This window comes from Oreochromis aureus, linkage group 6, assembly GCF_013358895.1.
Source record: "Oreochromis aureus strain Israel breed Guangdong linkage group 6, ZZ_aureus, whole genome shotgun sequence".
In the NCBI taxonomy this organism is placed as follows: Eukaryota; Metazoa; Chordata; class Actinopteri; order Cichliformes; family Cichlidae; genus Oreochromis; species Oreochromis aureus.
In genome coordinates this window covers 22674335-22688759 of record NC_052947.1, presented here as the reverse complement: position 1 = coordinate 22688759, position 14425 = coordinate 22674335, and the positions used below count along the sequence as shown (strand labels likewise).

Sequence of the window (14425 nt, the reverse complement as noted above, 5' to 3'; positions counted from 1 at the left end):
AGGCGAGGAGGGAGGTAGGATTTGGTCTGTCATCTATATTTAACTCGAGCTGAAGACGGCTCGAGCTGTGTAAAGGGCTCTCTCTCGTTCCTCTGTCTGTGGGCAGTTACTCTTACACTATAAGATTTCTCTCGGTGGTGGTTCTGCCGCTAGCCACGACAGACAGGAGTGACCGGGACAGGTAAGGAAGAAGGAGAAGATGAAAATGTTAAACTGATTAAAACGGGACGTTGTGTGCGTTGGGAATCTCGGGGTAAACAATATTTGTGCGCGATTTGCTCCCCGCACAACCCCCGTGCGTAAAAATAAACGGCTACGTGCGTAAAATGACCAAAACCCCGTTACGGTCCGTTGTTTGCCGCCCGCTCCTTGTATAAAAAATAGAGCTTTCACTTCCGCGTGATGCTCTCGAGCAGCATACAGATCTTGAACGTAGCACCGCTGATGAAGTTAACGATTTATTTATATTAAGGCAGGTATGAAAACGTTTGACTTTTGCTTTTTCGGGACTTTAACGTGATCGTTTTGGTTAAACGGACAATGTATCTTCACTTAACCTTGTACTCGTGTCCTAATATTGAGGTTCTGACGTTGTTGTGTAATTTCTCACGGATTTTAAATGAAAAACGTACTGTGGAAACACAGGTGAGCGGTTATGTAGAGCTGTAGGATTAGCGGGAAGCGAGGGGGTCCCTTTCCTCTCTGTGACAACTAACCGGTCAAATATGATATTTGAAGGATTACCATCATTTGTTTGTGTGTCCTTGAGAATGTACCACTGAGTCCCACACACACACACAAATCAGGTGATTCATAGTGTCCTGGGGAAACTGGCCTCATTCTACACTAAAAGCAAAGTCGAGCAAACATCAAGCTACAAGATTAAGTTCTAATTTGCAAAGTAAATGTTTGTGTAGCACATTTGTGTTCATTTGAGATCTCATAAGATCAAGCTAGATTGCAAATGCCTGCGGCTGTCCTTTCAGTTGTTTACTGGCTCTGATCTCTAACTGATATTTTGTAGGTGAAGTAGAGGCAAGCAGCTGCCTCAGGTCACAGACATCATGGAGGGTCTCTACTTTGAAGTGAAGCCAAGAAGGAGTGAAGCTCTTAGACCAGGGAGCTCTGACAAACCCCGTCATAACCTAACTCCAAACCACCGCTCATGTCCTTCACTTTCACGTCTGACCTCTGCCACGCAGTGTCTTCAGAAGCTCGGGAGGGAGAGGACTGCATCATGGGGGGCAAAGATGGAGGTGGAGGGAGAGGAGGACGAAGTACGATACAAACTGGCGATGATTGGTTTTCGGAAAGTCCACCATCTGACCACCATGGCTATGCTACCCTGGGTGGTGGCTGAAATCAGCAGGTCCCAGCCCAGTGAGAGGGAGCAAAGTGGTGGGGTGCAAGCTGGGGGCTCTGGAGGTAGACAGCTGGGTCCTACTTCACGCAGTCAGACAGTTTTTCTGTGTGTGTCAGCATCAAGGGTACGATGTGTGTCCACGCTGGGAGAGAGCCTTGTATGGGACCCTCTGACACACACAGTTCTGTTTGAATGTCTTCCTCACCATGTGACCAAGCTAATACACAACAGCCAGGAGCCCAGTAGTTTTGCCTGCCTGGTGAGAGGCACACCGACTTGTGCCTGCTATGTCTTCCAGTGCCAGTACAGAACCAAGGTATGTATAAGTGTGTGTGCATGTGTTCTTGGATTTAATTACTTCAATCAACAATCGGGTAGAGCGTTTGAGGCTGTAGAAATAATCTACACATGTATGCAAAGATACAAAAAAAAACCAAACATGTTTCACAGTATATCACAGAACAGCTTCAGAGCTATGGTAAATAATGCACATGAGCCAAATTAGAAGTCCAAAAAAGTCAAAGGGAGTTCTCTCACAACAAGCAACAGCATATGTCAACCACAAACCACAAACATATCAACACAAGCTCAGCTAGTAAAAGTATATTGAAACACAGCATGTCAGCAGCAAGGTACAGATGAGAATGACACGAGAACTGGGGATCACCAGCCGTGTGACGACCTCTTTCTTATGTTTGCACAAATGACAAAAAACTGCCTGAGCATTCGGTGTGACCACATCAGTATTTATTATGACAACCCACAGAGAGAAACTAGATCTGGCTTTGGCTCGCTTGCGGCCCACATGCTCTGTGCTTTTATTCCATTCAGCAGCACGAGCAAACACAGACGTGCATTTGATCCACTTACAGTGACACACTGAGGACCAACACACCCCTGACCTCTAGTCCTTTTACCTTTCCTCCACATGACGTGCATGGCCAAAAGCCTGTGTGTGTTCACATTGAAGTTGCAGCTGGTGTTAGATCAGGCCCGAGACATTCGATAGCATGCCATGCCCAACATGCCAGAGACTTAAAAGAGTTGACCAGATTAGGAAGATGGAGACAATGAAGGGTACTCGATGTGAAACGTGATGAGTCAGAGAAGTCAAAATACAAAATGTCACATGTGCACTGCAAGAGAAATACCTGCACACTTCAGTTATGCCTACAGCCATCATTTACTGTGTGGGGTAATGTAAATATCACGGAGTGTACATCTGTCTTAAATGCACAGATAAAACTGAGCAGTACTTCAGCATTTACACAGCAGCTGCACACATGCCTGGATACGTCTGTCTGTTTTGTTGATCATGAGAAAATGAGCATACTTTGCATGAAGCGTGCAGGATGTGAAACAACGTTACCATAGAGATCACTTCCTGTCGCACAGATCCTGTTATGATGTTATGTTTGCAGCAGAGTGAGCGCTTGTTGTTTTCGTTACCTTTTCGAACATGTGACCATGATGATGTCAGGCAGACCACCTGTTGCTCAGGCTTCTCTCGCAGTTACGTACATTCTAATTATAAGTGGCATCTCTACGCAGTGCTGCGGGGCTTTAAATAGTGAGATAACGCAGTCTTTTCTTTAGTGTTTTAAATGTTGTCAAATAAGTTTTTCATAACCAGAATAAAAGTGCATACTTTACAGCAAGATGGGAATCTAGAATGAACCCTCACCACCAAAAGCACAAAAATCATCAGATTTTGAGTCAAATTAATTATACATAACCTTACATCACAGACTTCACCCTGCCTCTCGCCCTATGACAGCTGGGATAGTTGGGCGGGAATGAGACAAGATAAGTTTCTAAATCTTGTGGAGGATCCAGATCATCTGGAACAAGGCACAGACAGCCAGGGGAAGAGAGAGGCATCAGGACAGATGAATGTCAGCACACTGAAAATAGGGCAGAGGAGAGGAAATGGGGAGAATACGGGAGAGGGAGCTTTGAGGACAGCAATTAATCTAATCTCATCTAAATTAGGTGCAATACATTTAATGGGAATGAGACCTGGATTCATAAGCCTCGGCACAAATCCTGATATTCCAATTCCACAGGAATTGACCGGCTTTGGATAAGGGCATCCAGCCTTGTGTTTTCTTTTCAACTGTGAGGATGGACAGAAGCTGGATATGCTGTGGAAATTACAATGTAAATGTGTTAAAAGATTTGAGAAAATCAGACAGGTATGAGAGGGGCATGCCCAGTCACAAATTGTGTTTCATCCAAAGCATCTCGCAGTTTGATGGTGGAAGACAGAGCTGGAAAAAAGTATCTCTGCATCAGGCATGGATCAACTCAGAAATGAAACAGTTGTCAAGAGTCTCTGTTAACTGTTCAACTTGCTGTCTGAGCTGTGTCAGCCACACACACAAACACACACAATATCGCTCTTTGCTTCTGTGGTTATTGTCACTTTCAAGTGGTGAAGGTGAGAGTGCAGTAACAGCAGTTTCACACAATTTCACACATTTCTCAAATGGGGCATTTCAGTTTGGACTGTTGTGATATGAAATGTGCACCTGAACATGTCAGATCAGGGTTGGTTCATGGCTTTCTGGCTTTCTTTATGAGAACCATGCCAAGTTAAACTTTTGAATCAGAAAAAATATCTGTATTTTTTCTTTAAGCACATATTCAGAGTCAGAGAAAACAGGAGTTCCTGTTCACTGCAGGGGACAAAGAATGTACCACCATGACGGATTTGTTCTTGTTGCTGCATTAGTGGTTCCTCTTGGCTGGTTACACAGTTATAATTTAACTGCCTCCGGACAGGAAATCCAGCTCTCTGCTCCATGTTGTGCCATGTCATACTGTTATCGCAAAAGAAGCTATTATATTGTATCTCCATACCTGCAACTGAAAAACTGAGTTGCTTAACAGTGCAGTTGAATATACACGTCCACTTTTTTAGACCACTTGTGTTTTACACATTTAAGGTAAGTGTGTTTTTAGATGGCTGACATTACTATTTCAGGATTAACACTTTGTTACAGGTGCCACTGTGCTTTGCAGTTTCCTTTGTGTGTTTTGTAAATTTGCGTGCATGTTTGCAGGGACATGGGACCTTTTTGTGGTTAAAAATGAGACATTATAGGAAAAAAACCCACCAGAGCTAAATTTATGTACCTCAGCAAGAAACATAAACTTCCTATTCTCTATTAAGGGAGAGAAATGATCTCAGGAGGTCGGTGGGGCTTCCCCTTTCTGCTGAACTAGTAAAAAAGAAAGGAAAAAAGAAAGTAACCACTGGGTGTCACCACAGAGGTGTGTAAAAATCACTGTTTTGGTGTGAAAATCTGTTTGCATTACTTTGTATTTGTTGCTGTGCTTTTGTGGGATTTCAGCTGTAAATTTACGTTTTACAAGCCAGCTTCTCTTCACTGTGTCCCTGTGCAATCTGTGATTCCTCTGGCGAGTTGAGAGCAGAGATGAAGGTTTGTTTTGTTTGTCAGGTTTAATTTGTTTCTTGTATATTGGTTGAGAGATGAAGCACAGGGAGATATTATTACATTTTGTTGCACTTCCAGATCACTTGCATCAAAATGACTTAATAAGACCTTGGAGGAGAATGTGCTCTCTGAGTGCCTTTGTGTTCATTAGCAAAGTTACTAAACCTATTTTTCCTTTAACATATGGTAGTTACTGAAGAATAAATACTACAGTGCTAGACTGTTTTTATTGGCATCTACTAATTGAGGAGTTACCACCACTGCACTTACAATATTTTATGTCTTGCTTCTTTGGTAATGAAAAGGGAGCATTCATGAACACCAAGTGTTTGTTTTAATCACTAATAGGCTACCATTTGTAATACTGAACAGTAATTTATGAGAGACTTTGAATAAAATGCATTGCTTTCTTTGGATATAAATTGATGACTAAGCTATGCATAATAAATAGACGAATACGATTTTCATTACACAGCTTCCCATTTTATTTTGTTTTTATGGGACTGTTATTTTTGCAATTTCAGAAGAATAATTTTAATCCACATTCATCTCAGGTTTATTAGATATCAACAGTAAATGGTTATCTAGGAAAAATGCTATTGCACTTTAATTAATCAGTGTTTAAAATATCTGATAAATATGTATAGGGAGGTTGCATTATTGTACGAGCCGTCCACTTTTCTTCAATATCATCTACACGTTGGCTGTTCGGCGTGACAAAACTGTATCAAATGCTGACTTTGGCGTTAATGAAGACTAGAAACTTTTGCGCCACAAGTGTGCTTTTCATTCCAAATTCTCATTCAGTGGCACTCCCCAAAGGCTGTGCATTCCTGGGTGGAAATGTTGTTTATATAACGTCATGCCGACGAAAATAACAGATCTGCATTCTTGTAACGGTAATGTGAAATCCACCCTAATTTCTGCCGCCGAAACTTTGACTGCTCCGGGACAGGAACTGTGTCCATTTTCTCCATACGCGGAGGATGATTTGGCTACGACAAATCAGACGCAGTCAGTGGTGGAGGGAAACGGAAGTTACCATATTTGCTTTCAAAATAAAACAAAAATCTCGTTTAAAGAGTAAGGAATTTCCACGTTGAGCGCTGGAACTTTTTATTGCGAAAGTGTGTACCGGAAGCTGAATGGTCTTACGCTTGCGAACCTAACGGCGAACGAACAGCAGGATCCACCTCGGCTTCAGGGAGAAAAATCAACTTTCCAATGAAATGATATTGAAGCGCTTCGCGCTGGCAGGGACGAGTTGCGGAGAAGTAACAATTCAGATTTAGTTTTTGTCAAGTTTATGGCGGATGGGATGAAAGCGCGATTCCAGCGATTCAGCCTGTTCAACAACAAACAAGAGCCGAGAGATGTGAGTGGAGTTTGAAGGCGTTGTTTTACTTTGTGTGTCATGCTAAAGTGGACAGTTAGCTAACGTTAAGTAAGCTTTTACATTAGCTAAATTTTCGCAACCTGTTGTTAGCTTTCGTCTGTGGTGGCCTTAGCCTTTTAAAACGACTCCAGCAGAATAGTTGTTACATGTCTAGTAATGTTTTGTGTAGCAGTTAATGTGTTTAACACCAAATAATTTCGCTACAACCCTGATGTACAGGCTCGTCTTTATTCCAAATGTGCTTGGCATTGTAGTGACTACTGTACTTCATCCTGTCAACGGGATGCTACCGATCAGTTCATTGTGACCTTACCATTGGTTCGGGTGTAAAATGTTAGCTTTGGGTGGTCATTCAGGCTTGTGCAGTTCACAGAGGTTTGATTGAAGCTGTAAAGTGTATTTACAATAGATAAATATGTCTACTTTTGAAACTTCCTCTAAAGTTATCAGATCAAAATTTCCCCTCTACTATGGTGCTTTCATGCGTTTGAGGTCATCTATAGATGTGTTTGTGAGTGAAAATAAGTTGGGTTTGAGTGTCACATGCACTGTCAGTAATGTATTTACTTTATTCCCTGCAGAGTGCCAAGAATTAAGGCATGAACACCTCACCTTTTACTCTTCTGAAATGTGATGGGGCTTTTGACACTTTTTTTCTTCTAATTTACATAATGGGTCTAATAAATAATTTGTAAGTGAATCGTCATTCTCCTTACAAGTTTAGAGAAAGATCACTGTGGGGGAACGTCGCTCTTCCCGTCCTCACTCACAGTATTGTTCAGCATGGTTCTTATAACTGTGCTTAAGCACTCCAATAATAAAACAGGGTTTTTCCTTTCCTAGATGGTGTCAGAGCTTCTGCTTCTGTAAACTGTAGGTTACTAATTGTCAGACCCTTTAAAGAGCTGAATACATGAAAATCCAGTCTGCTTAGCTGCTGCCAACTCAAGCCAAATGTAGGTGTATGTGAGCGTGTGAGTGACTCATAGCGATATCACCTCCAGATCCATTGTGCTCCTGCCAGTGCTGTAGTCCTGGAACAGGAGGCACGTCTTGTATGGCATATTAGTCATAAAGTCTGTCATGAGCTATTACGTCGGCAGTCTGTCTCTGTTGAAACTGCTTTGCTTGCATGCAAGCGCAAAAGCTCATAACTGAAGTGAGGCTCAACCTTTGTGCTGTAAAATATCAGGGACATTTTAAAGAACCTTTGTCACAGCAGCCTTTTTTGGCATGTTATGGTAGGTTGTGGGATTCGGTGGTCTCAGGATCTTGTGTCTGCTTTTTGCTGATCATGTGCTTGTGTTTGGTTCATTGAGCCATGATGTTCCGTTTGTACTATGGCATTTGCAGGCAGGCGTTAAGCGGCTGAGATGAGAATTAGCACCCCCAAGTCCGGGGTCATTGTTCTCAGCTAGAAAAGGGTGGAGTGCCCACTTCGGGTTGGGAATCAGTTTCTGCCTCAAGTGGAGGAGTGTAAATGTGTTGTTCACAAGTGATGCAGACACTGTCACTTTACTAGTTGATTGATATTCCTATGCCTTCGGGAGTGACTGAAAGAGTAAGATCATGGATACGAGCGGTGGAAATTAGCTTCCTCCGAAGAGTGTCTCGGCTCAACCTTAGAGGTAGGACGAGGAACTGTCATTCAGGAAAGGCATCGAAAATGTCCAGTTGAAGTGAGGCATCTGATCCAGCATGTCCTATGGAAAAAGAGACCTCAAGGCATGCTGGAAAGATTACGTCTCTCAGCTGGGTGGAGAACAGGGGAGAGGGAGCTCAGACTGCTGTCCCTGTCACTGATCACATGAATTAAAACTCTGAACCGAAACAGTAAATAACTTTCAAAAATATCCATTAATAACAGCTGTGTTTTACGTAGTACTTGATGTTGAAATAGCTGGTGGGAAAAAGGTTGATTTTGATATCAGTACAAACGGGAATCTTTTACCATGATAGTAACTCATTATTTGTTGAGTTTTGATTGAAATTCATCTTCAGGTGGAACTGCTAACAAATATTATCAGGTTTGTTTAAACCCAATTCTTTACAGAGCTTAAATTTAACCTTCTCTGGTAAAACAGCTGATTTCTGACTCAGATGGAAAGTACCGCATGCAGCCTTTTATTTTTTGAGCTAATTTAAAAAAAAAAAAAAAAAAAAACAGAAGTGATTGAAGTTAATGATTATCTAAACTGTCCAAGAGAGCCTTTAGAATCCCCTTTTCCTTCTTGGCCACCTGCCTTTTCCTCCCTCATTTTATGCGACTTGGCTGCTCTTTTCATGTGACACACTCCATGCTCTGTAGCAAAAACAAGCTAGTAAACTGGAGGCACCTTCGAGTCTTTATATAAATAACATGTCCCTGTGGACTGTCAGACTGCTTTTTGCCTGTTTGTCTGGGAGTCTGTATCTAACCATGTCCATTCAGTGGCTGTTTGCCTCTTCAGTCACCCTGTCAGCCCTAACATTTCCACCCTACAGACATTCAGTCTTCTAAGATAAAAACATTGAAGATGTCGGGGATCTTTACTGACTTAATTTATTCTCAGTCAGAAGTTCACTCAGCACTGCGTTTAAACAAATCCTTACATTGTGGCCTTGTTGTTACACTTGAATGAGCTCATCGTCAGGGGTTGTCTTTTGTGCTGAAGTGGTTCTTCAGTCTGTTGAAGTGATGTCAATATGTTGGAAGCTTGTGGTTAACCATTTTCACCCATGTAAAATTGCCCTCTTTCTCCTCATTGTGCTTCACTTTCTGTAAGCGATGCTTCTCGTTTGTTTTTTATACATTGAACTTTGAACTTGGCAGAGCTCCACGAGGCACAAGACTCAAGCACATGATCATGGGAAGCAGAGAAGTGGGACTTTCAGCTGCCTCGTCATCTTTGTTATTCATTTTCATGTGTCTTGCTGGTGCATTAGTGGGTTTTTAGGGGCATTTCTCCTTAAATTGTAATGGTTTTTGCCAGCATTTCTAGTTTGAATCATTCAACTTAAACGTCTGTTTAGGCTCAGTCTCTGTTTAAAGTGAAATTATCAACAAAATGTTTTGGGGTTTTTTTGTTTTTTTCCCCTCCTCTCACTCCCAGTTATGGCAGATGGCTGCCCCTTCCTGAGTCTGGTTCTATTGGAGGTTTCTTCCTGTTAAATGGGAGTTTTTTCTTTCCACTGTTGCCAAAAGAGGTCATCTGATTTTGTGGGTTTCCTTGGTTTTCGCTGTTTTATTGTAGGATCTTTAACATACAGTATAAAGAGTCTTGAGGCAACTGTTGTTGCAATTTGGTGCTATATAAATAAAACTGAATTGAAATCAAATTGAAATGATCTTTGTTTTAGAATTTGTTACATATTGTTTAGTTGGGTTAAAAATAGATACTTTACTTTGGAGTATAATTAATAAATATAGTTATATACATTTATCATGGTTTTAAATTGCACCGCTGTGTTTTAGTTATTGGATTTTGGTGGTAAACCCTTTATCTTGGCAGCCCAGTGCTTTTAAAAAAAAAATAATTAAAATATAGATGTGGGTCACACTGCACTGGAGTTCCTCAAAGTTATAAATAGCCCAGGGGTCAGATAGTTCTGAAAGTCTAGCTATAATAAATATTTAAAAAAGAACTTTTAACTGAAAGAACATTTCCATATTTATAGATTTAAAAAAAAGATTGTCAATGACATTATTGTTTTAGGAGTTTCTTATAGGGGCCTCTTTGTGGAAAAAAACACATTTTTACAATATTCCTCGGGAGCTTTCCCACAATTTTGTCCTGGTTCATGTTATATTCTGATGTTTGAGGTTTATTTTCTCTTTCTGAAAAACACCAACAGGTTTGTTTTGTTTACTGTGCCGACCTGCAGCTTCTCTTTTTCTGTCGTTCTTGTGTAACTTCCTCCTTTTTCAAGGCCATTACTACAGTACTTCTTTTTAATTGTGGTATGGTGTCGGACATCAAACTTTGTCAGTGTTGTTCCTCTGTGAGAGGCCGAGTCTGTGGGTCACTGCCTGAGGCCGTCCAACTGCCTTCCTGTTTGAGATCGGCTTCATGTAAACGTTCCACTGTGAGAGATAATGTGTGCTGTGTGCCTTTAGCAAGGGCTGCACCCTCACAAGCAAAACTTCTGTCAGCTTTGCTTCAAACCTCCAAAACAGATGTGTTAGCATGCTACGAGAAGTATGAAAGAGGAAGGAAGCAGTAGAGGAGTACTCACCAAAAGGTTATATGAGAATAGATGAAAAAGGATGATGACGTATAAATGAATTTGACTTTTCATTCACCAAATTTAAAGTGAGCTATATTTCTAGAAAGCTGTTTACTGGATTTCTGCATTAAACTTATAAAAACCATAAATATAGCTTTAGCTGTTTGTCTAAGAGTTCTGGGGTCATCCGCCAAATTACACAAGAATTTGACTGAAAGTCAGTGGCAACAGCTCTTATGGAGTCAGGACTAAATGAAACAAAACAATTCATTTGAAACAGTAAAACAAATAAAAACAATGGAAATGTATTAGTCAGATTATTTGAATCTCTGCTTCCTAGTCATGTGAAGTGCATTTTGCAAGGCAGTGACTACCTGATGTAGAAGAGGGCGATAACATCACCATGCCGGGCAGTTAAACAGGTTATCAAATACCAAATGCAGAGAAAATGAAACTCAGGTTGTGGGTAGAAATACAGTAAGATAAAGTCTTAACAAGGGCAGTAAAGAAGTGGCTATTCAGTATCTTTTGTCACAGAGAGACACAAAAGAAGTTGGAGGAGGGTGAGGAGAGCCATTGGCAAGGACTAAATGTATCTGTTGGTTGAAGTGTTTCAGAGTCGAGCAGTGAAAGCAGGAGGAAGAGGAAGGGGGGGGGTGTGCAAAGCAAAGAGAATCTGTTGTTAGTGGACAGATAGCAGACTTCACTCTCATGCCAGAATGATTAAAAGCAAGTAGGCAGTAGAAAGCAGAGAGTGAGAAACATGGTGTCTAGATTCCTGTGTGAGAGAGTGACAGTCAAAGGAGGAAAGGAAGCTCTGTTTCAAGAGAGACGAACACAAAATACTCAAAATGATATTTAACAAGTATCTTTGAGTCTGAATAAGTAAAGGGACAAATACATTTTAAAAAGAAAGCATTTATTAATTGTGATGGATTGCTGCTGCAGTAACTAGGTTTGCAGTTGGTCGTAGTGTAATTTGGGGGTATTTTTTTCATTTTCCCTGCTGATTAAGTTATTTATCTGAGTGATTCAAGCAAAAATGGAGTTGAAAGAAATATAGTACTGTGCTTAAGTCTTGATTCAGCCCTCATCTCTATATTTTACTTCCAAAGACACAGACTTTATTGCAGTTTTTATAGTGGCCTTGGCCAGTAGCGCTCACTTTCTGAAGGTGTTTCAAAGTTTTTATTTGGACATTGGCTGCTTTTTCACTCATTTTCAGTCCGATTCATGTGCTGATCTGAGCGTGGTGTGCAGTCTGTCTTTAAAAAATTGAGGAAAATGGATAAGGGCAGGACAAAAGAAAAAGTGACAACGCCTACAAAACTATATACAGCAGATGAAGAGTATCTGAAAGTCATGTCATTGAGATATAGGAGAGCAGCAGAAACCTGGGAGATGCATCAGTCTCATCAGAAATGGTCTCAGAGGAATGGAGGCTGTCAAGAAGGCATTCTTAAGGAAGAGACACAGGGAGAAAAGCCTGAGGTATGCCAGATTACTCAAAAACTGGACTGAAAATCAGTGGGAACAAGTTTTCTGGCGTCATGAATATAAATTTGAACATTTTGGTTTGAATTGTTGCCGGTGTGTACTGAGGTGGTCAGAACAGATGTACAACAGTGAGGATCTGTGGCTATCTGTAAAACACCATGTAGGGTCTGTAATGGTTTGGGGTTGCATTTCAGCCAGCAGCATTAAGGATCTTCTCAAAATTAATCTTGAAATTAGTTATAGGATAAATTTGTCGCTTGTGTGCTTTTTTTTTTTAGCTGGGGATTTGACTGGGCCCTGTACTTAACTTGTATCTGTTTGCCATATATTCAAGCAGAAGAAGTGCTGTTGATGGTATTTAGCTGCATCTAGATGCAACTGGAGAGCAAAAGAAAGCTGGAAACCTGGGAGTGAGAAGTAGCCAAGGATTGCAAGTCTGAATTCCTACCTTTGCTTGTGTTTGGTGACAGGTTGGGGTGGGTACTGAGATAGTTTTGTTTTGGATCTTGTCAGTAATTACATTTCATAATTATTCACTACAAAAAGATACTGAGGACTTTTTTTTATTATTATTATTTAAACTCTCACCACTAAGAGCAAAATGTTTTGTGTACTTGTGTGCTGCAGACACAAATCCGAAAGCTTAAACTGTTGGTGTGTCACCCAGGAATGTATTTGGTAATCCTGTAAGCACTGCAGTGTTGTGCACAACCTTTAAAAGTGAAGTCCCAAAACTGAACAGTCTTGTGAACATACATGGTTATGTTCCAACCCTTCATACTGTTTTTATATCCTTGAAAAAAAGAAAAAGGAAAAGTCAACAAGTCAGAATACTTATTACACATTTGGCTGACGCACCTATCCAGAGCAGCTTCCAGGTGAGAACAGAGAGTTATGTGTTTGTTTTGCTCAAAGAGCACACCTCATGCTGAGGCAAGACACGGCAGGACCTTGCTGGAAGTTTGTCTGTCAGACTGTAGATTTAGTAGCTGCTCAGGCATCTCTCATTATTGACATCACCAATGTGGCTCAACCGCTGCTTCTGCTTAGCTCATCTGCTTCCTCCTTTTTGTTCCTTGGTCTGGTACAATGATAGTGTGGTCCATAATAGGAGAAGGATGTATACTGTAGACAGCAAAAGGTTGTTTTCTGATTTGTATGGCGTTATCTTCTGTCCAGTGCTTGTTTGTAAATAGATTAAAACAAGGAAGTGGGACCAATTATCCAGTGAAAAGCCTCAGGCTGTTTGAATTGATCTCTCTGGTCATGCATAGCTTGTATAACTAAAGCCAAGCAATAAAGTAAGACATTAATCAAAGTGTGTGCAAGAAAAGAAAATAGGCCGTGCAAGAATCACAAAATACATTAAGCTACCTGAGTGGCTTAATGAGTTGTTTTGCCTGGATAAAAGAATGTTCTCGATGTGTGAGTAATCAGGAAAAAGGTTTAAATTAACAGTACAAAGTGTCCCTGTATAGGAAAATGGTCAAAGAGTGAGCTTTATGTAACAAAGCCAGTATTGAGGATACACCGATTCTGCAACTAGATCACAGAGCATCCCAGCTTTGTTAGGCTTTCTTATATTTCTCTCTGTGTCACTTTTCCATCTTTATAACTGGCACACACAGCATGTCAGACTCTTCTAATGGTAACGGACCTTGTGTTAATGTGGAGAGTGTAGCTACAGAAAAGGGCTTTTGTGCGGGGAAAGAACCCAGTTACAGTTCATTTGTTCTCAGCTGTCCCCTCTCAACCCTCAGAGCTCTAACCGGTCCAAACGGACACAGCTAGTGAGCTTAACTGAACTTGAGAGACAGATATTTCCCTTAAGAGGTAATCTAAGTCCAACACAGCTAAGAGGAGCCGGGGAAGGAGTGAATATTAAACTACAATTGCGAGGTTGCCAGAAATATGTCTTAGAAGGACACTTCTAAGCTCTTTATTCTTGCTACTTATTTAAATATGCAACTTTTTCTGAAATGTTCAGCACAACAAGGCCAAACAACAGATAACCTGAAACCTTTTACCTTAAGTTGAAACATAATGTCTGTTTAAGTTATCATAAAACCTAGGAGTGCTCTTCGTTGCTCTGTTGTGTGAGCTTGTGAGTGTATAAGGTTTTGTAGCATTGGAGTTTTGCTCCTTTTTTTTCTTTGCCGCCTTTTCTTTTCTGTCTCTGTTAGCCTGTGTAGTTATATGGAGGAATAGCAAAAGACTTTTTCCAGTAAAAATTTGAAATTGTACCTACCATAAGATCTCAGTACAGCGGTACAGTTTATAGGGCAAGAGAGGAAACTAGAGAAAATTCAGGAAGAAAAGAAATAAGTGCATCAAAAGGGCACAGGAGTACAAAGCCCGCTTTGAGGTCCCAATTTGGCATTTTTTTCAGCACCAGAAGACGACACAAGAGCTGCTTTATTCAGGGGTCTCCAAATACACTTCACACCATATGGCAGGTTAGCTCATAGTGAGGTGTGGCATCTACATCGATGCATGGAAAAG

The 14425-nt window shown here is 40.9% G+C and overlaps 1 protein-coding gene across 4 annotated transcripts in view; it reads left to right on the top strand.

The window, feature by feature from the left end:
• The first annotated feature begins 2 nt into the window (after positions 1–2).
• The window catches only part of tbc1d1 (TBC1 (tre-2/USP6, BUB2, cdc16) domain family, member 1), a 46293-nt gene continuing 31870 nt past the window's right edge, over positions 3–14425 (top strand). The window contains exons 1-2 of one of the 4 annotated variants that reach the window (XM_039612922.1): positions 3–181; positions 1025–1679. In XM_039612922.1, the coding sequence (XP_039468856.1) occupies positions 1065–1679 (615 nt within the window). In that variant the 5' untranslated portion in view covers positions 3–181; positions 1025–1064. Of the gene's footprint in view, positions 182–392; positions 477–1024; positions 1680–5975; positions 6200–14425 lie in introns of those variants that run through there. The other 3 variants (XM_031728169.2, XM_039612923.1, XM_039612924.1) reach the window with 3 other exon arrangements.